At 43.8% G+C, this 22,673-nt stretch overlaps 1 protein-coding gene across 4 annotated transcripts in view; it reads left to right on the top strand.

Annotated features, from left to right (window-relative positions):
* AGAP1 (ArfGAP with GTPase domain, ankyrin repeat and PH domain 1) overlaps positions 1-22,673 on the top strand; it is a 280,544-nt gene that overhangs the window by 200,769 nt on the left and 57,102 nt on the right. For all 4 annotated transcript variants that reach the window (XM_018084483.3, XM_029964414.1, XM_029964416.1 and 1 more), the window contains one exon: positions 1,778-1,939. In XM_018084483.3, coding sequence (XP_017939972.1) covers positions 1,778-1,939 — 162 coding nt within the window. The remainder of the gene's footprint in view (positions 1-1,777; positions 1,940-22,673) is intronic.

Below are 22,673 nucleotides of genomic sequence, written 5' to 3' on the forward strand. Positions count from 1 at the left end.
TCAGCTCTTCCTTCAGTGTCAGGGAGCCAAAGGGATCCATGCCCCCTTGGCCAGGAGTATGCGGGGCACTGTTGTGGGTTCTCATCAGGGTTTGCATTGGCATGGAGACAGCAAACCCTCCAGGAGAGCCACTGTCACCATTTATGGGTCAAATACTTAGAATCTGCTATACAGATATACAGCAAATACATTCCCATGATTCCCTTCTGGGGTTAAGAACCTGAGGACTGGTTTCAATCTGGTGGATGTAGGGAAAAGAATAAATATCCTTAATAAAAGCATTAATGTTTGATTTGGTGTCTCTTGCCAGGCAATTAGCTACATAATTTATCCCCCACTAATAACTTACAGCACAACTGTGCTTGGGGGGTAATTAGTAAATAAACTTTATTATGAGAGAGAAAAAAAAAATCCAAACAAGTTGTTTTTTCTGAAATAGGCAGCTGTGTGGGAATTTAACTATACCAAAAAAAAAAAAACCCAAAAGCTGCTTTTTAAATAATCTTTGTCTTGATATTTTTCTGATATATTAATTAATCTTAAGTGAAATGCTGATACTGCACGTAAGCTTTATATTAAGGATTTTTGTTCTTTTCCGTGTGTCCGTGATTCTGAAACCAATCATCAAGTATTTAACCCCAAAAGGCAATCATGGGAGTGTATTTACTGAATATCTGTATAGGAGATTTTAAGGATTTGACCTATAAATGCAGTCCTGGAATTGCACTGAAGTGCAATACAGTACTTAAACAAGGTCTGAAAATGGCTTCACTTTCCATAATAGCAAACACTTTCCTTAAAGTGTAGGTTTTATGTGAAGTTTTATAATTAAAATCACAACCAGACTAGTAATTAAAGAAAAATCATGTTACCAACCTTGAGGGAAAATCCTGGATTAAGGTTGCTTGAGTATTTACTGTGTGAAAGGACCCGGTTGGAGAAATTTCAGGTACATCTAAATTTGAGTTAATTTTGGCTGTTTGTTTTGTGATTGCAAACAAGAACTAGTCAAAGAGAAGCTGTTGGTGTATGACCAACCATTCCATGGGCCAGGGAAGAGACTGTGGGTCTCTGCTCATGAGAGGGGGGGTGTCATCTACCTTTAATTTTGATTTGGTTGAGTGAACTAATGGGTGGGCGAGGGGAGAAAATTACTTTCATTAAGTCTTAAAATGGTTGGATGTTGGGCTACCAGAGCTAATACAGCAGGAAACTGAACACACTAAAGATGGGCTTATTTTCTTTGCTTGGCAGCAGGTAGGAATGACCCTTCATTGCAGTTGTCACTGTCCCAGGTGCACGTTGGTCACCTTGTTTGCCCACCTTTATTGCCATCACCTCCTTTTCGGTGTGTCTGATACTGATGACAATAGGTACATCCAGAGGTGTTGGGGCACCTGTGGTCCGTTATGTATTAAAATGTTCAGGTGTTACAGGAGTTAATTTGAGGATCAGGAAGATCTTTGTGGGAAAGAGCAATTGGAAGGAATTAAGAGCTTTCCTGTTGTTTTTGTGCATTCCTGCTGGGCTCCTTCAAAAATCGATACCGAGTCCTGTCGATGGAGTAGGGCTTGAATCCGCACTTCAGCCACGTTGTTTTTTTTGTACCATTTTGAGCAAATAATGGATGTTGTTGGGAGCCTTTGGAAGTCACCGAGCTCAAGAACAGAGCTGCTGGCAGACAGCACGGGGTCGTACCTCGGATTGTAGCAATCATTCATGTAAATTACGCAGTGGTTTTAGTTCCCTCTCCTTGTCTTCCCCCACCCCACTGCAGATACGGGCCTAGGAGACTCTGTGTGTTCCAGCCCCAGCATATCCAGTACGACGAGCCCCAAGCTGGACCCCCCCCCTTCCCCTCACGCCAACAGAAAGAAGCACCGGCGGAAGAAAAGCACAAGCAACTTCAAAGCTGACGGGATCTCGGGCACAGCTGAGGGTAAGTCTGCTCCCTGGGGCAGGGCTCCACTCTGAGAACACCATGGCAAGGGCTGCTGGTCACTCAGCTCCACCGTCGGCTCCGGTTCCAGAAGGTAAAAGGGAATTGTGCTGCAGTGGAGAAATTAAAGGCTGAGCTTTTAATGGTGGAGCTGAATCATCTGAGGCATCACGATGGTGAATTCACCCGCCTGAAACGTGTTTGGAAAGGGCTTTTGTAATAAATAAGAGTCCCCGAGTTAAAGTGGAGCATCATTAGGTATAAAGGCAAGGAAGAGGCAAACTTGGAGGGTTATCAAGGAAGAAAAATTCAGGTTTGCTCCGTAGATCGCGTTAGAACTTGTGTATTTTTTCAGTATTATTAAATCTTGTGTTATCACATCTCCTAAGGCACATCCTGAGCTCTAGAATCACCGACACTTCTGATGCCTCTTATTGTTTGAATATTCAACTGCTCATGGAAAGCTTGTGTTATTTGAGGATAAAAGGGAAAAGGGGAGAGTTTAAATGTTTGGGTTCTTTTTTTTTTTCAGAGCCAGAAAGCAAAAGGCAAAAAGAACTTCTTTTTTTCCCTTAGTTTAGCTTACTGTTTCCAATGTGAACACTGCTCTAGCTGTTCAATGCCCTTCTGAAGGGGTAACAATGTGTACAGGAGCCAGGTATGATATAAAACATGCTTGTAGCTTTAGAAAAGAAGAAAAGAAACATGCCAGGATTCAACCCAAAAGAGCTCCAGAAAAAAAGGATGAACAAGGGTAGTTGGAAGGCTCAGAAACTGGGGAGTCAACACATAAGGAGAGATGAAAAACGGAGACAATGGAATAACATTGTGGGAAAAGGGGAGTGTTGAGTAAGAAAAAGATGTGGTTGTAAGCATGGGAGAGTGAAAAACAGCTAATTCAGTATCAAAGAGGGTTGGAACAAGTTCTGAAAAAAAGATGACAATTGCAGACAGCTGAAGAGACATTAAAAATAGATGTGATAATAGTATACAACTGAGAAGGGGCATGTTAACTACTACTTAGTCATCCTTATTTTCCATTTATTTAATTTCTCAATTGCACTTCTCTCACATCCGGAATTTATTTCCCCAGCTATCTATACAAATCCTTTTTTTAAAAAACCATCAGCTTTTTTTCATAACAGCCCCTGTTGTGTTCTCTTTCCAGTCATTTAACTATCTTTGCTATCTTAGTTTCCCCCTAGTTTATGGCCTGAAGCCAAATTTTAGTTCAACCTTTCATTTTTAATTTGCCTTTTTTTTTTTTTTTAAACAAGCCCTTTTACACCACTTATTTTCATACCTCAATGGCAAGTTACAGAGGGGATTTTTCAGAGCAATCACCATTGGTCCAAGACTATTTTGTTGAAGTCAATGTGAATCAAGACCAGCTGGATATCAAGAGCCTTTGAAAACCTCTTTCTGAGTAGTTAATGGTTGTATGTTTTCTTTCTCCTGGGGAGATTATTTTCACAAGTCACTGGAGCCTGTGTGGTCCTGGGCTGTAGGGGGGTCTGCAGTTGTGAATCTTGTCCCTGATGTCCCTGTTCTCATTGGAGTGGGCAGTACATCCCTCATCCTCCTCTGTTTGCCCTTCCTCTTCTCCTTATCTTCCAGCATCACACCATGTTAGTCTGAAATCCTTTTGCAATAACTCAACAAAATGGTCCCCTCTCATATGGGTGGGATAAATGTGCTTCCAGAAGGGCTGACAGGCAGCAACTAAGACAGACATAGGGAGCCTTGAAAGTGGTAGAATCATTTAGGTTGGAAAAGCCCTCTAGTCGTTCCCCCAGCACTGCCAGGTCACTAAACCATGTCCCCAGATGTCACATCTGCAGGTCTTTTAAATCCCTCCAGGAATGGGGACTCCACCCTGGGTAGCCCTTTCCAATGGTGACCACCCTTTCCAGCAAGAAATTCCTCCTGATGTCTCACCTGACCCTCCCCTGGCACAGCTGAGGCCATTCCCTCTCCTCCTGTCCCTTGCTCCCTGGGGCAGAGCCCGACCCCCCCCCCAGCTCCCCCTCCTGTCAGGGAGCCAGAGCCAGAAGGTCCCCCCTGAGCCTCCTTTTCTCCAGGCTGAGCCCCCCCAGCTCCCTCAGCCACTCCTGCTGCTCCAGCCCCTTCCCCACCTCCGTTCCCTTCCCTGGATGTGCTCCAACAGTGAGTGCCAGCACTTACTTGTACAGGCTTTGTAGCTCTGCATGAGCCCATCAGCTTCCTCTGACCTGCCTCCTCTCACATGTCTTCTGAGATGAGCACTCTGTGGTGTTTGGGGCCTGCAGTTGTATCTTGGGTGGGCTGCAGTGGTAGTTAAGTTCTTTATTTTTGTAACATCTCCTTTCAAACACAGCCCAGCGAAAAGCAGCGGTTTGGCCACGAGAACACGTGGTGTTCTGGGCATCCTTCAGCACACAGCTCATCTTCGTGGTCCTTGAGTGCTCAGCAAGGTTGGGAGGAGGTGGCTGACAGCGAGGACAGTCTGTCAGCGGGGGCTGAGGGAGGAGGCAATGAGCCGTGCTCGAGCTCCTGTCCTTTCAGGAGAAGGGCATCTCACAAAGAGTGATGGTGGCTGTAGATTCCCAGTAAGTAGCAAGACTCACAAAGCCTGGGGGTTGCTGTCTCCAAACCCTGGCATGTGGGCACGCAACCTTTGTGTTTTCTGGGACTTGTGTTGGTGCAAGCCAGAATCACAGAGCCACTGAGGTTGGAAAAGCCCTCTAAGATCCTCGAGTCCACTGTTAACCCAGCCCTGCCAAGGCCACCACTGACCCTGGGAAGGTACATTTGGTGTGTTTGTGGTTGTCTAGACACTGTTCATATCCCTGAGCTTGCTGCGATGTTGTGTGATGGGAATAACTCCAGTCCTGGGACAAGCTGTGTCACAAGCCAGTCTGCTGCTGGTGGGGCGTGTCCCACATGGTTCAGGCTGTTACGGGTTTTTCTCCGAGTAGTTGAATGTAGCTGTGTCAGGGCAGGGTCAGGGTGGATCTCAGGGAAAGGTTCTTCCCCCAGAGGGTGGTTGGCACTGACCAGGCTCCCCAGGGTTTGGTCACGGCCCCAAGGCTGCCAGAGCTCCAGGAGGGTTTGGACAACACCCTCAGGGACAGAGTGGGATTGTTGGGGTGTCCTGGGCAGGGCCAGGAGTTGGACTGGATGGTCCCTGTGGGTCCCTTCCAGCTCAGGATATTCTGTGATTTTCACATCTGTCTTGTACTTCAAAGCAGTTTTCAGTTCAGTAGTTCAGCCTTTCCTCAGGAAAAGGCTGATTTCCTTGTTCCCCAACGTGCAGCTACAAATCTGTCCAGTGACCTAAAAGATTCCCTTTTGGATTTTTCTTCCCCCACACTTGCCATAAGCATAGATTTAAACCCTCAAGGAGGTTCTGAAGAGCACAAATCCAAATTAAGTAGTCAAAGATGTTCTGGGAGATGCACGTTTTGCCTTGGCAACTTTGATCAAGTGCTTGAGATGCAGCAGGTGACTTGCTGAAAATGGGCTACAGGAGCCCGTGGTGATAATCGTGGGAGATCCATGTCTTCCTTCCTTCTGGAAATGCTGAGCTTGGCGTGCAGAGGAGGAGGATCCTCCTGCAGTCGCTGTTCTCAGGCAGGTACAATGGATCAGAGTCAAGTGATGGGGGTAATTCTAGATTTTATGTTGCCTTCCTTTGGCTCTGGGCACGTTTCAAGTGTCAACTTTCAAACAGGAATTCTAGGTTCCTTCATTTTTGTCTGTACCAAAGCTGAGGTGTTCAATGAGGTTTAAATCTGGTCTTCAGCAAACTCGAGCATTTTTACTGCACTTTGCCGTCTTTTTTTCTCCTCCTTGAACATGCCTGCTTTGATCATTGACCTCTGCCCAAGTATTCAGATATCACGATGATGGACACTGAGCTCAGGGTGATTCACCAATTCCAAGGACTGATGCTCATCCCTTTTATGCCCTTCCATAAAGGTCATGCTGATTCTTCTTTCTCCACACTATCTGCACATGCACAGCCCTCTCTTTCTGGGATGGATTCTTTCATCTCACTTGGTTTGTCTTTCTACAGGTTTTCTTAGACAATAGTCACAGCAACAAAAATACTAAAGCAACTGTGCTGCAGTTGGATGAAAATTAAAATTCAGTTCCTATATTGGAAAATCGGATTCTTGTGAAATTTTTTTTCCAGCGCAGTGAAACCCGGGGAGAAGTTTTTTAGTTCTCTGTACAGAACTTGTCACTGAAAAAAGTCCCTCGGTGTTTTTGAGGGTAACAGCAGGAATGCTTACATTAGGCAAGGTGCCAGCAACCAGCAGGTTTTTTTCCCACCATGCTGCCTAAACTTGCTCGGAGCAGGATTAGACAGTGCTGTGTTTCAAAGAGGAATAGCTGCTCAGAGCCTGATCTGTTTTGGTACCCTTGTGCTGCTGCAGTTACTGGAACAGCCAGTGATAATAGGAAGGATTTTCAGCTTGAAAACAAGTAGAAAAATTGAAAAGCTTTCTTGGAAATACTCTTCACAGAAAGACCTTTCCCAGTGTTTATTTTTCTTACTCTTATTAGTTTTAAAGCTTCATAGCTAAGACAGCTTGAACCTACCTTCCCTCCATCCAACACTGAGATTTTAGGAGCTGCAGAAAGCCCAAGGTGTGTCTGTCTTTTGATGTTGGGATCATCTGTGCCCTGCAAGCCTTCCACTGACTAAGAGCTCTGGCCCGTGGGGCCAGTGTTGCTGTGAGGCCAGCCTGGCCACATCCAGGTGGATGGGAATATCCCCTCCTTCCCTCAGGGAGACCACGGAATCCCAGAATGGTTTGGGCTGGGAGGGATCTTAAAGCTCAGCTTGTTCCATGGGCAGGGACACCTTCCACTAGCCCAGGCTGCTCCAAGCTCTGTCCAACCTGGCCTTGGACACTTCCAGGGATGGGGCAGCCACAGCTTCTCTGGGCAACCTGTGCCAGGGCCTCCCCACCCTCCCAGGGAGGGATTTCTGTCCTCTCTCAGCATTGTGGGCAGAACACCCCCAGCTCCCTGTTCCCAGGCACGCAGGTGGAGCTGGGAGGCAGGGCTTGGTGGCAGAGTAGTAAATGTCATCAGCAACTTTCCAAACTCCTTGTTTTCTCTGAAATCCATGTTCTTCTTCATCACTTGTTTCTAAAGAACTTTTTGAAGGACCTTTTATGTTTCTTTTTAGAACTGCTTTCTTAACACTGTTTTTCTCTGCCCCTTGTGAAGTATTTGCCTTTCCTGGTGCTTTGCTGCTCTGTGCAGTCTCTCCCCAACTCCAGGTTTACACTCTTTCAGCTAAGGATGAACCCCAGTTTACTGAGAAATCCTATTTTTTTTTGTATTTTCCTGGGGTGAACTGGTAAAGGTATTTAAAAACCTCTTGTTCTTCACACCCATGTTTTGTAAGGCTGAAGCCGTTCTGCTGTTCCCAGTCTCAGGGAGCACTGAAGATGAGCTCTGATTAAGTGTGAAATTAGAATATGTTCGTTTGTTTTCCGTGGGTGGAAGAACGGGGTTTAGTCACAATTCTCATTTTAGCAGTAAGCAAAAGCATCCCTGCTTTCATCTGGTTTGTCAGTGTCCCTTCCAGCCCTCCCAAAACCAGAAGGACAACGTGAATTAGAAAATGCAGTTAGTTCTCTCTGTAACAGAGGAATTTGGCAATTTTAAATGAATGAAATCAGAAGCACTATAACTGATCACTGAAATGCAGCATGGAAAAGCCTCTGTGCATTTTCCCTGCAGCCTCTCACCCTCAGCTTTCCTGAGCATCCTGGTGATTTACCTGCTGCCATTGTATCCTGAAGTGATTTAAACATTCTTGGCTCTGTGCACGGTCTCCTCCACACAATTTTAACATACATTTCCTTAGGTGCAGTGTAGTAAGTGCTGTGGCCAGACTGAACTAAAAAAACTCCATTTCTCTAAGCATGTGTTAAAAAAAAAAAAGGGTTAATTGGGATTTTTGGAAATTTAATGGAAACATTTCAAAGAGCAAAAGTATTTTGGGAGAGAAGAGTCTTCCTTTGACAGATGGACTTGACGCTGTTAATGTTAATACTTATTTATAATAAGCTGAATTAAGCACGGTGATGAAGGAGGAGATTTTTACTTACTGCTCTTATTATATATATTTAATTTTTTTGGCTTTTTATGGTCTGTCAGAAGCCTCCTGACATTGTCAGAGGACAGCATGTTCAGAAACCTTTCCAGCACAAAAAGTCCCAGCATTGTCACACCCTTTTCTCTGCAAGGAAGATGCGAAATGTAATATCTTGACCTGCAGCAAGGGCAAAACTACTCAGCTTTTAAAGAGTTTGTAACCTTTGGAATCGAATCTATTGCGTGTCAGGATCCTTGTGTGGATTGTGTTGCTTGAAGTTATGCCCAGAACTAAGCTGCCACCAAAACTTCCTCAAATAAAAGCTGTTTCCAGTCCTTTGGAGGATAATTAAGTGTAGGCTGTGGTGGTAAAGGCAAACAGGTGCTGCCCATGTAGGAGCACCACAAAAATTATCCCTGTGATCTTGTCATTCCAATTATTTTAGCTAGTCCTTGTAAATCAGCTATCAATAATTACAGCCTGCCATGTAGTGGTGTTGGGGTACAGCAGGAACACAAAGTCTGGAGATGAGTCAGGAGGGGAAAACAGTCATTCCTTTAATTATATCCCTGCCCATTTGTTTTGCAGTTGTACTCTCCTTAAATTGGTAAGAGAGATCTTAAGCTTTTCCCCTCTAAAAAAATTAAATACATATATAAAATTAAAACCCCCAAATGCAGACCCATGTCATACAGAAGAGGAGTATATTCCTATATTTCCGTGCATGTTGGGATGGATGATTTAGTGAGAACAGGTTTTGTTTCCATTTCTGGTCTCTTTACATGTCTGAATTTGTAGAAAGTAAATGTTCCATAGTTTTAAAAAATATTCAGTGTATCAAGTGAGACTGATACAAAACTATCATTTAGACTGGAACGAATGAAGAAAAGCAGCATTTATTTGGAGCTGGGGGGGTTGGCAGGATAAGCAGAATACTGGGGGTTGAGGGTTTTTTAATAGGTTTGTGATTCATTTAGGGTTAACTGCTGAATTCTCTTCATGTGGATTTGGTTGTGTCATTCTTGTAGTCCTGCTGTGCATCAAACACATTTTGCTTAATTTCATACTGGACACAAAAAAACCTTAACTGACTAAACTCAGAGTTTAACGAGCTTGCTTTTAGTGAGATTTTGGGAGTGTGGTTTGATAAGTACGCCCTGATTTTGTGGATATCTTAGAAGAGTTATAAGCCTTCCCTGATGAAGCTGTAGCTGCTTTTAGGTAAAAATTTCTTTAAAAAAAAAAAAAAAAGGACAAAACAAAACACGTGTTAGCGTTTAGTTGGCATTAAAAATGAGCAAAATACCTTGCTGTATTTTTTTCTGTCTGCAAAAGAACTTAAAAAACCCCAGCCGACAATATGTGCCTGTATTTGTTGTCTGTAATACCAGATGCTTGTTTGAGGGAGGTTATCACCTATTCCCTGTCAAAACACTCTTTGGCTGTAATTCCACTCATCATCTGTGGCTCCGTTCACTGCCTCGTAGGAGACTCAGCCCCGGCCGGTGACTGTGAGAAACAGGAGGGCAGAAATTAATAAAATGCAGCCCCAACCTTCAGAGCCTGACTTTCAACCAAGGCATAAAGGTCACTGGTTGGGAATCCTTCAGCCTCGGCCGGCACAGCCTGCCCGACATGAAAGGGCTGGGGCTGAAAGACACTTTATGTTGATGCTGAGGAGTGAAAGACAAGGGAGGTGAAGCTCATCTATTGTTTTAACCTACTTCATTGCAGGCTAAACAAGTTGAAAGATCCCTTCTTCCCTTTAAAAGCTCCCTTAGCTCAGGGTCGGAAGAGGCTGCGGGTCCCGCCTACCTGGTTGAGAGGAGAAGTGTCGCAGTGGTGGTCAACAGGAAGGGGGCTCTGGGAAGGAACAGTCCCAGGATTGCACACACCAGCACATCTGGAGAGTGGCAGGAAGAGAACATTTCTTTTTTTCTACATTTCCCTTAAAATTAGCCCTGCTCTTAGTGCACTGAGCACTGTGACCTCAGAGGGTACACTGTGCATCCTTAGTGCCAGTGCTGTGCTGGGATTTGGCCTCATTTTTTGGAGAAGAAAGAAGTTTTAAGTAGCTTTGTAATTGAATGAAAACAAGTGACACCTTAGCATTTTACTGGCTTCAGGTGATTAGTGTCCTTGGCAGTGTGTTGTCAGCCTGAGACAGAGACCTTGGTTGTGGAAAAGGTTCCTGATGTCCACAAGATGATGTTTACAAGGTAGCAAGAAGTAAAATGTTAAATAATTAAGTTATTTTAAAATTTCTTCAACATTAAATGTCGTAAAATATTAATCCTACTGGAAAAGTTAGTTCTGTTTTGTTACTTGAATAAGGATGTCTGATCTAGAAGTTCCATTTTTCCAGAGCGTAAGACCATGTAATTTCCTTCTGAATCTGTATACCCAAGTTAAGATGAAATGAAAATGAGATGGTTGTGGATTATAAAGCTGTAGTGAATGAAAATACTAAAGTAAGGTCGTTGTGTTCAGTATAACTTTGTCCTCCTGTCCACCACATACCTGACCTCGTGAGGCAAAGTGTCACAGTTTAGATCAACAAGCTGGTTTGGTGCAGAAGGAAGACTTAGTTTTTGAGGGGTGCCTGTGCACTTGGACTCATCAGCTCAGAGGGACAGTGGGAAGCAGCTTCCTTTGAAGAGTGGAAGTCCTAAGTAATTGCCTTCAGAAGCCCTGATTGTGGAGGTTTGCCATGGGTAGCTCAAACCTGGAATTCAAGGGGGAATGTGTCAGTAGGTCTGATCTACCCTGGGGTTATGAACGTGCTCTTGGCTGAAAAGAACTCACAGTCAAGAGGTGCACAAACACTCTCTGTATTCTGCCATTGCAGACAGATGGTTCTGCTCCATTTTAATGCTGGTGGGATTATTTTGCAGCTCTCTTAGGCTTTCAGATTTAATAATAATCTATAGATCAAGAATTATTTTTGATCAAGAACATTTTCCCCCTTTTCATTTTGAGTCTTTGTCAGAATGTTTGTGGTGCCTTTCAAAAAGCAGTTCCAAAGAAAACTGAGGAGGTAATGAGACATATGAATAGTTGTACTAAATACATTGCTGAGTAGGCATATATTGGCTTTAAACTGAAAGAGTAAGTTCAGAAAGGATATTAGGAAGGAATTCTTCCCTGTGATGGGGGTGGCACAGGTTGCCCAGAGAAGCTGTGGCTGGCCCATCCCTGGAAGTGTCCAAGGCCAGGTTGGACGGGGCTTGGAGCAACCTGGGCTAGTGGGAGGTGTCCCTGCCCATGGCAGGGGGTGGGATGGGATGAGCTTTGAGGTCCCTCCCAACCCAACCCATTTGTTGATGATAATTCCGTGCTGCCAAATTCAGCGAGCAGACACTCGGTGTCTTCCCATCTAAGTCCCTGCAGATCCACGTGCCCTGGGTGAGTTTTCAGGGTTGAGTTTGCTGCATGTTTATTTTATACCCTGTGCTTTCATCTCCTGTTTTCTGTCCCTCCACCTTTCTCCTCACAGACTCGTTACTTGTGATAGATGTTATGCATCGTATGTAGTGTGTGACTGCAGGAAGCAGTAGGTAAAAAGAAAACTTGAGCAGGCCTCATCATTGACATTTTCCACCACTTCCCCCCTCTCCAAAAAAGGGAAAAAAATTAATAGAGGTTTCTTTTGTGAGCGTGAGCTGGAGAAAATTGGCCATTTGTCTGTGAGGTAATAGGCTTTGGGATAATATGAAAATCTGTCAAATGATTAAATTCAATGACATTAAATCACAATTCATGAAAGGAGAATACTGCACAGTTTAATTCTATTTAATTTTTGAGGGGGGGGGGGGGAAAAAGCCCTTAAAAAAATTTTGTTTGAGTTTCTCTTGAGCTGATTTCTCTGTGCTCCTTCTTAAAAGTGCCTTTCTAGTTGCCACACAGTGATGTGATCATTATCTGTCACCTCGTCGCCTTGCTGCCTCAACACGCAGTAAAATACAAAAAAAAAAAAAAAGAGGGGGGGAAAGGAAGACCAGAGGAGCTTGTGAAGTATGACTTCCTATCCCAAGACTCATTGCCTGCGATTCGTACCGCTTGACAGTAATGATCTTATTACAGTACTCTGGACCTTGAAGAGATTTCATGAGGAGAGCGGGAGGACGAGCCTCCGTGTAATCAAGTGGCGCTGAATATTCCACGCGGTTTTGATCACACACTGATTGGGCACAGTTTTAGCCCATCTTCTAGTCAATTATGCATGGCCCCTCGTGCTCCTGTGATAGTCAGAAACATTGATGGCTGTTGTCTGGGGGGGCTGGCAGCCAGCCAGGGGTTTGAAGTGCAGTCATTCCGGGAGAAGTGCTTTTTAGTTGGAATTGATTACCTTTCTTTGGGTTTTTGCTTAATGGCAAAACTGTATTGGAGAGGGCTTCAGGTGAAAAATGGCCGTATTAGCCATTTAGAGGAGCTGAACTCCTAGTCAATTTTTAGCTTTCCCCTGTTTCCATCTAATTTATATTTAATGATGTACCGTTTGATAATATTTAAGATATTTCATTTCCAGTTGCTGCTGAGCACACATGTTGAGCACATGTCAAATGACAGCGGATCAGTATTCAGGTTTTAGGAATTAATCCAGTTTAACCTTCAGGCTGCCAGAACGTGTCTTTTTTGGCACCTGTGCCAGGAAACATTGGGTTTGTCTGCAGGTGGTACAAAGCTGACGTTCCCAAGCAGAGCCAGAGCTGTTGTCATCCCATAATGAGGATAAATCCGGGTGCTTTTAAAGAAGCAAAGGGTCGGTAGCTGGGTCCTTCGTTCAGACTCTCTTGTCTCAGAGGCTGATTAGGCTGCTGGTAATTCCTCCCCTATAAAAATGTCCCATCTTCCTTCATTCAGATCCCTTCAAATGAAAATAAAATCATTAAAGCCGTTCGTATTGAACTCCCAAGCACCAGATAAGGAAATACTTAATTGTCAGTTATGCTTCTTCTTCTGGTCTCTCACATTTGAATGTCCTACAGTATCTAATCTTTGGATGCATGTGCAGTTTAAGGAGGTTGGAGCAGGACTTTAGGCTGAAGTACAACATTGTATTATCCCTGCATCAAATGAAGAGCTGATGCTTGGAATGTGCTGTATAGGCGGTGAAAAGATGCAGTGAAAATAATTCTGGTATCCCCCCAAGTTGGTTTTTTCCCACTAATCAGTATTATTTTTCTCTTCCTGCCTGAAATCTTTGCAGTCCTGTAGGCTGTCAGCCTTTTCTGAAGGTGTTTCTGCCACTAAATGCCTCCCTCATGGTACTGCCCCTCTTCTACTGCTTCCCTGTTATTTGAATTGTGAGTGGGTTTTTTTCCCCTAAAATCAATCCTATGCTGGCCAGTCCTACCCCTTAAAAAGCAGCTTTAATTTTTTTTTAAATTCTTTCTTTAAGATCAGTTCTCACCTCCCACATAGGGGCCAGGCCAGAATTAAGAGCAAAACAGAAGTAGTCTTGGTGGTTTTTTCTCTCTGAAACAGAGCTGTTGGGTTTTCTTCCAGTCATTTCGGGTTCGGCTATTGTCTGAAATGCCACATCCTAGTCTGGGGGGAGTTACATGTATTTTGTGGTAATGTTTTACTACTTTTAGGCAGCCCACAAGGGCTGTGGGAATGTTTTTTCCCCTCCTTTGTGAGAGAAGCTCCTCTGAGTGTGTGTGTGTGCTCGATCCCTGTGCCAGGTGCTCCTCAGCCTCCTCCTGCCCACGCTGAGGGGGAAGTTCTTGACTCTGGGGTCCCTTGGTGCCTCTTTGGCAGGTTTTGAACCAAACCTTTAGTGCCCAAGTCGTAATAAACCAGAAGGTCCATGGTCAGCTCTGAATTTTCCATATTTGACTCCATGAAGAAGGTAAAGGCCTTGGAAAGGAAAACTTTTAAGGGCAGGGGGGAGGGAAATTTCTCCGGTTTTGGCTGTGATGACTTTCTTTGAGTGTGGACTCTGTTGTTTGAGGCTGCTATCAACACTGCCTATGGGAATATGTGCTATTCCCAAAGGATTCTTTATCTAGGAGCTGGAAGGAGACAGTGGTGGAACAGATTCCTCAGTAGCAGATGATACCTTACAAATATCTCCTTTTTAGCAGCGTGACTTCTGCAGTGACATCACCCACTCCTGGAGACTCAATAAATCACAGCAAATCTCCCACTTGAATGGGATACTGCAGTGTGGGAAACATCTATGTGCTTTTTAAAAAAAAATCCTGTTTGTTAGAATGTGATTCTCCCCCGGGAGGCCGCAGGGGTTCCTCCCAGGAGGGGTGATGTGGCCCCCGTGTCGGCCTCGCTGGGGTTTTCAGGCCAACACGGCATTGACTTGACTTTGAATTCCTTCCCCAGTCCTTTGAATCCGTCTTTTTAATCTGGGCAGGACGAGCTGCAGTTTGTGGTGATGGATTACAAAGAGTGTTTCTGCCTCTGCTTCATTTGACAAGGAATTGGCAGCTCCCTCCAAGACAGTTTCAGCTCCCTCTTATTTCTCCTTTCCCAGGCTCCTCCTTTTGTGTCTTCAGTGGGTGCTCAGTGTGCAGTTGTCTTGCAGGCTAGAATTTCAAGGGAAAAATAGGGGGGAAAAGGATGTTTTAGTATTTAAATCCTCATTTGAAAACTGTTAGTGATGGTGACAGGTTTGTGATAATAATAAAAGCTGGGGCTTTTCAGCCAAGGTGATACTTGGTAGTGGTAAACAAAACACCAAAGGGATTCAGCCAATTTCCAGACAACTTGAATGCTTTAACCATCATATTTATACAGAAAAGTACAGTTCAGCATTTATTTAACCTGAAAATTGGAAGCAATCCTGTTGCATTGGGCTTAATATCAGCATTGTCATACACATCATCACTTTTTGGTTGGGTGCTGCCCGTCAGTGGGCTGGGAATGGTCAGATAGAAAGAACTTCTTGCCTTTTTTTAAAGTAACAAACTCAGATTTTATGGTGAGACGTGGTGTTTATCACAGGAATCGTGTAGCAGTCTGAGCTTGGAAAGGTGGATGTAGTGGAGGAAATCTGACAGTACTTACCCAGTGGACTAGTATGTGGATTTTTACTCTTCAGTGGTGATTTAGAAAGATTTCTGCAGTCTCTGGAGGTGTCTCTCACCCACTAGTATTAATTAAATTATGTTTCTTTTAGAGTCATGGAATGGTTAGGATTGGACGGGACCTTAAAGCTCATCTAGCTTGGGATGATGTTTGTTTCAGGGAAACGCTGACATTCCAGTTATTACTAGGAAAGTGTTTTGAATATGAAGTTTTTGAAGGTATTTTCCATTTCCAGTGACTCATTCCCTTGGGCTCACAGTGCATCCTTGCCATACTTCATCTGCTGTGGCACAGAAACAGGGGTGGTCTTTCTAACACAGGTTTACCCAGCTGGAAGGATCAGCCACAACCAGTAAGATGAGCTGGGAGGTTTTACACGCTGACATTCCTATTCTGACTTCAGCTGCAAGTTACTGGCTCCAGGGTGTGAAGGGGAAATACTCTGCATGTGGACATGTCAGCATCGTGTGTGACCTGATGCAGCCTCACAAGGGGTGTGGTCTGTGCCCTGTAGCATGAGATGGTCTTTAAAGTCCTTTCCAAGCCAAACCCGTCTGTGACTGCATGAAATAACAAATGTACATTTTCATCTTCAAACTAAGCACTCATCAGTGACAGATAGTCCCCATTCAGAGAGCTTTAAAAGATCACCAAGGATTCCTGAAGAATTATTTTCAGAAAATCCCCACTTGCCAGGCAACATACCTGAGTTTCATAGAATACTTAAGAGGCCTCGGTGTTTAATTAAATTAGAACAAACCTAATTGTAATAAATCATAGATTAGTATGTGCCTAATGTTTTTAATAACAAGGTAAAATGTAAGTTAATACTCACCAGGTTCCATAAAGACTCTGGTGTGAAGATCCAGAGTGATTATAAGGAGAATGTGAAAATTGATTAATTTTTAGTGATTTGTCATCTGTAATCCTTATCTCTCAGTGTCTCTGTATACAATTAGATACCAGTTTGTTGAGGCAAAGCTCATTACTAATTAGGTCACCATTTCTTATATTTAACCTTTGGATCCCAGATGTGAAGTGAGGAGGTGAGCTTTGGTGACAGACTGTTAGTGTCCCATGGAGGAATGGGATGTACTGGAATGGTGGGGAGGTTTTCCACTGTGGAAAAGGAGACCTGGGCTTCAACTTATGGTGTGATCTTAGGCACTATTTTATTTTATTTTATTTTATTTTATTTTTTAACAGTTGACTAATAGAGCAGGTATACATAGAATCCCAGAGTCATAGAACATTGGGATCTGCTTCTACAAAATTATATATAGCAAAGGTTTTAAGTGCAGTACTCTGGTTTATTACTAACTAAAGAGTACAGGGTATGCTCAGAACTGTTATGACATGAAAAAATAACCATGGAGGAGGTTGGAAGTAGAGTTTTGCTTTTCTTTTAAGTGTATTGATGAATACCTGCTACCTTTATTCATAAAAATACCAATATAGTTCATCAGTTGTTTCTTTAAGTTGTGGATGTTATTGAAAAGCTGTTCCCAGGGGAACAGCTGACAACATTTAGAAAATACTTGGGAATAATCAATCTATTCATAATGAACTCTTTAATCATAAATAATCTATTTATAATGAACCTTGCTGCTTCTCCACATGCAAAATATCCCGACAGCTCCTTCCCCAGCTCGATGGCACCGCAGCTGGTAAGGGCAGAGGCAGGTTGGCTCCAGTGGAAACACTGATTTCAGGCAGGTTATTTCCATAGAGAAGACTGGTGGCAAAGAAGGACAGAAAATACCTGGGAAAGGCAATTTTACTTCTAAATAGGATGATTTTCAAAGGTTTTCACATTGTCTGTTGTAGCTCCACAAGCCAAAGGAGAGTCTGTGTCTTCTGCACACTGTGTGAAGTCAGTACAGTCATCATACAAGGAAACTCTGCTTTATGGTTCACTGAAGTATTTCACCATCTGCAATTCCTTATACCAGTGAAGAGGATAAAGTTTCCTTCTTCTGGCCAGAAATAGTTCTTTCAGGCTTTTTATTTCCTCCACAGCCTCTGACTGGAGGAGATGTTCCTGTTACATGTCATCAGGTCCCATAATTTGTCCTAATGCTACTCAATGGCTCGTCTAGAATATGTAGAGGGACGCTGTCGAGGTTGTTAGGCACAAAGTTGAACCTGCCACACTTTGGAAAAAAAGAAGGAAAGATTGACAAAAACTGTCCCCCAGAGCCAGAATAAAATCCAAGAGGAATTTCTGAGCAATGCAGGAGCCACCACGTTGAATCTCTTTAAGTCTTTCCTTGTCAAATCATTCTGGGCTTTGGTCCTGCTTGGAGGAGGGCACTGGATATACAAGAAACATTAAGAGGGTTCTTGTTCATTCCAGTTGTGAAGGAGAGTAGATCATGGAGACCCTGCAAAGTACAAAAGGGTTCTGTCATTTCATTCAGTGTGCTGGAGCCTGAGATTTTGACTGACAAATCCGAAATGAAATTTTTTTTATCCCCTTTTTTCCCCCCAAGAAGCTTTGTGGAAAGAGGAGATGGAGATTTTTACCTGCAAGTAAAAGGTACTGCCAAAACACCCTACAGCCTCCGTAATGGTCATGTAAGTCAGAAGTCCAGCTGCTTTTGCAAGGGGGTGGGAGGGATGGACTAGATTGAAATGAGAACTGGGGAAATGCTGAGAGATTAACTAGAAAAACTCTCCTTTAAATCCCTGTTTATATCTCAGCTGTATGGCTCTGGGGACAGGTTTCATTATTTCCCCTCCATTTTGGGGGTGAAACTGCTTCCCTGAGCTACATCAACCAGTGGGGTGAGGTCCTCCACCAGTTACAGTAACCTGAGAGTACCCATCAGTTACTCAGGGGGGGTTGGTATGTGCAGTGTATGCCCATTTCAAACAGGAAAAGCTGACTTGGTTGGTTACAGCATTTTTCAGGGGTATATATCCTCTCAGTGACATTAAGGCTTCCCTGAAGACGGTGTTTTATTGGTCTGGAGGAAACCCAACAGGTCAATGTCTGGTTGATAGCTCTGACTTTGTCATGAGCTTGACATGACCTGTGATTGCACCTTGCTTTTGGCTTTTCATGCTTAGTTTCTTTACCAAACCCATTTGTTCTTGCCCACCCAGCAGGCAGTCTTTCAATTGTGTGCACATGCAGATATGCCCCCTAAAAGAAATAATCTGTATCAGCCTTCACTATATTTGATGGCACAGTGTTTTGGCAGTGGTTTTGTACCACTGTGTCTTGGGTTTTTTGTGCCATCAGTTACTGCAACTACCTGCACATTTACACCACATGGAAGGGGGAGAGAGCCTGTGCTTCCTTTTGGAGAGCTGATTCTATGGGTTAGAAAAATACAGCAGAGTTATGCAAATCCCTCACAATGCCTGGGAGATGCAGAGTAGTAACTGGGCAATAAGTCGTGTGCTCGAAGCTGAGGTGGTACAAGAGAAGCTGAACTCCTCTGCCTTGAGCAAACACATCAAAGTTCTCTTCATTAATACATATACATGTACACAAGCTCAAAGCTTTTAACACATTTTCTGTAATCCTGAGCAACAGGACAGTTGTTGTGTAACAGAAGTTTTGTGGGTTGGACATAATTAGGTGAAGAGTGTGGAAATGTTTAGGAAGGGTGAAGTGCACAGGCCTTACAGTTCTGCACTCCAAAGGATGCCTGTGTTCTAAAAAGCACTGTGGTTGAGGGGGGAAGTGCCAGAGACAAGGCAGGGAAGTGTCAGTGGGAAGGATAGCAAAGGTGATGAATATGAATCAGTAGATGGAAAATGTCTTGGTTGATAAAAGAAATTAAAGATATTAGAAAGCTATCAAGAAAGATCTTTAAAAATGATATTTGAAAAAAATTGGTGGTCTGTAGAACGTGAGGTGCGTAAGGTTGAGGAAAGAGGAATTCCTTAAATTCATCAGCAACAAATAGATTCTCACCATGGTACCACTCCAATGCCTGATGAAAGACTGTAACAGTGAATCCTGATTTCAGAAAGGAAAAACAAGAAATTTGCTGTCACTGAGAAAAAGAGATAAGAACTCGGCTCACCTTAATTTTGTGCTTCTAAACAGTTAAGTGACAGCTAAACTTCCTCTACAGTGGGTGTTTTATTTATTTATTACTTATATCTGCACAACCAGATTAGTTGTGGGCAGGAGTCCTACAAAGTTGACTTAAGAGCTTTCTAATCAACTGTCATGTAATTTTGAAGGGTTCTTGTAGCAGTGGTAACGTTGCAGAGAACTGGAAAAAAATGGATATTATGCTTGTAGCTGAAAAGAGGGAAGGGATCCTGAAGAATCTGTGTATTATTTAACCTCACATTGGTCTGGTGTGAAATAATGGGAAGGCTGATATGTGATATGGTTAGAAAGTAATTTCCACTGGCAGAGTAACAAAGCTGTCCAAATCTCTTACAGGAGATCATCAAGTGATAAAAAACTGAGCAATTTTTAATGCCACATTATCACAGTTATCTTTCAAGAGCAAGTACACTGAGTTAGTCCTCAGATCACAGGAAGCAGTTAATGGGTGCCCATCATCCAGACCCAGGGAGGAGTTAACTTTTGGGGTTTGTTTTCAGCTACATGCTCTTTGGTCTTCTGGGTGATTTTTCTTCCTCGATTCCCATGGTAGTCATCTTCCTACTCCATCCACATTTCTCCTGCTCTAGTGGGAATGCAGCCTGGAAGACTTTTACCTCTCCAGGGATCTTCTAAGCCTTCTGGAGAAAATTCTGATTGCTGCTCCTGGTTTGTCAGCTCCTTTCTCCTCCTCTCCTGTGAATGTTCTCCCGTGTGCACATGCAAACCGAGCTTCTGTCTTCCTGTGGCCAACCCAGAGATTGATCTGCTGGGGCTTTGTATTCCCTGTCCAGGTTTAGCTGAGATATTGGGAAGGAATCCTTCCCTGGGAGGGTGGGGAGGCCCTGGCACAGGTTGCCCAGAGAAGCTGTGGCTGCCCCATCCCTGGAAGTGTCCAAGACCAGATTGGACGGGGCTTGGAGCAACCTGGGCTAGTGGAAGGTGTCCCTGCCCATGGCAGGGGGTTGGAACAGGGTGAGCTTTAATGTTCCTCCCAACCCAAACCATTCTGGGATTCTGTGATTGTTATGTCCCTTCCATGTCAGTGTGACAGAAAAATGCCATCCTTAGCTCTTTGAGTGTCACCGAAGTGCGTGACCTGGTCTTCACATTCAATTGCTGCAGCATTTTTTTTCCTGGCCTTGATGACTGTGGAGTCTGTTCTCTCCATCCAAAAGCTGCTGCACTTTTACCAGCTGATGTCTGTTTGTGTGAACCTCAGCATCTGTTTATTACAGTTTTCTTCCTTCAAGAGTTAAATGCAGGGGATCAAAATACCTCACCCTTGGCCTCCTGCAGCCTAAAAAATCTTGCAACTTGCCAAGGGCTGCTCTGCATTGAGGCCTATAATATATGCAAATAGTGGAGAAGGCAATGAGAACTTGCCTGTGTGGGCTATAATCCAAATGGACCCTTCAAGTGCTGTGTAACCTTTAAATATCATGTGTGACCCTTTGGCATCCCTGTAAAAGCTGGTTTTTATTGTGGCTTAGCTGGATTGTAATACGCTGTTTATTTTAAATTTCACTTTTTTAACAGCAGAATGAGATGAGGAACTACAACCAGTACTGCTTGTGAACCTGCCTGTAAATCTGAGGAGGCTGTGTGGGGTTTAGTTAGTTGTTTACAAAGTGTGAGTTACAGCTCTGAACGTACCAGTCTGACTGCATCACGTGAATACACAAATCTCTGGTCCATCACTTTGTTCAGTTGGCAAAATTGGCTTTTATTCTTCCCCTGCATGGTTGTTTTCTTTTTCTTAGAGTCATAGAATCACAGAGTGGCTTGGGTTGGAAAGAGACCTTAAAGACTATGTAGTTCCAACTACCCCCTTCATTAAAGAGAAGTGGGCATTGGTTTTATAGAAGTGGATTTTTGTTTTTTAAGAAAAATAACACATGGGAATAAAGCAAACTCAAGGAAGCTTAGTGCTGGGATTTGCTGCTTTTGAAAGACTGGCTTGATAAAATAGGTTTGACTTCTGAAGAGAGTGGGATACTAACAAGAGCACCAATGAGATGAAGCTGTTCTTGATGGGCTGCTTGTAAATATAAAGCCCTGTTCATTTCCCAAGGGAGGGAAATCCTGTCTCCTGCTCCCTTTAAAGCTGCCCCATCCCTGTCTCCTGTCCAAGGGGAAGATAGGATTTGCAGTACATGGGGGGGGGGATATTCTGCTGCACCATACCAGTTGTGACAGCTCTGTGTGACTCTGCAGTTTGGCTTTTGCCATCAGGGCAGATCCATAAACAACGTGGAGCTTTGTGGAATCATTAATGCCGTGCTTGTATTGATGATTTCATTTCTGCACTGGAGGAGCAGGGCCAGTCCCTCCTGCTGCAAGGCTGCAGCTTCCCTGCTTTATGATGATACTCCTCTTTCCTTTTTCTTCCTCCCCCCTACCAAAAAAAAAAATAAAACCCATCGGGTAAATTGATTTGGGGCTCAGCCTTGACAGAATCCCAGCCTTCGGCCCCTGGCACCAGCGTGGCCGCGGCGCGAGCGCTTCCTGATTATTTGGATGCTCCAGCAGAGGCTGCCACATCAGACTCGAGGTGTGCAGAGATTAACTGGTGTCTGTCCGACCATTTGTCATACAAATAACAGTGCCAGTAGAGTGAAATACTATAAATCACTTTTTTCCAGGATTGAAACCTTTTATCAGTTGTGTCACTTCCATTATTCAGTAAGCGATTAGTAACGGCCATTGTGGTTGAGCCAGTTAGTAGTTAACACCTCAGAGCTGTGGCTTGTGAGGGAACCTGTGACACCAGGTTCTGATGTAAATTCAGGATTTAATATTTACTTTCCCAGGCCCATTGCAGTTGTTCCTGGGGGTTTTGCTGGAAGGTGGAAGGCAGCGCGACTTCTTAATTCCTTGCTCGCTCAGGCGGCCACGTGGTGTTTGTGTGTCCCTGCCAGAACACACCGTGTTTCAAACATGCAAATGTCAAATTGCAGCCTCCTTTTTCCGACCTCATTCCAGAGCTAATCACAGCATCTCCCCAGGGATTTTCTGCAACTGCAGCTTTTGAAAAAAAAGTCGAATTACAGGAATGATAACCTTCACGTAAGAGCAGCCGCAGAGAGTCACGAGTTAACCCTGAGCTTGTGGCATTTGTACAAAGCAGCATCTGGGCAGATGTTGGGTAATAGCACAACCATTGGTTGAGCAGAGAGTGTGGGAAGGGTTTTGGTGGCTTCTTTGTAAACTACGTGTGAAAATTCCATGCTGCTTTATCCCATTGCCTGCTTTGATCAAGCTATTTGATTTTAATTTTTCAGGCTTTGAGGAGTCCTAAAATGGAAATTTATAGATTTTTGGGTTGGAAGGGACCTCAAAGACCATCCAGTTCCAACTCCCTGCCATGGGCGTGGACACCTCCCACTAGACCAGGTTGCTGAGGTTGTCCTCCTTGCACTGTAGGTCCCAACATCTGCAGGTCTGCATTTTCTAATGTAGTCAAGGGAAGGACCTGGAAGTTGCCTTCTCTGTCAGTGCAGGATGGTGTA

Source organism: Manacus vitellinus, unplaced genomic scaffold (genome assembly GCF_001715985.3).
Source record: "Manacus vitellinus isolate BGI_N305 unplaced genomic scaffold, ASM171598v3 scaffold_71_pilon, whole genome shotgun sequence".
In the NCBI taxonomy this organism is placed as follows: domain Eukaryota; kingdom Metazoa; phylum Chordata; class Aves; order Passeriformes; family Pipridae; genus Manacus; species Manacus vitellinus.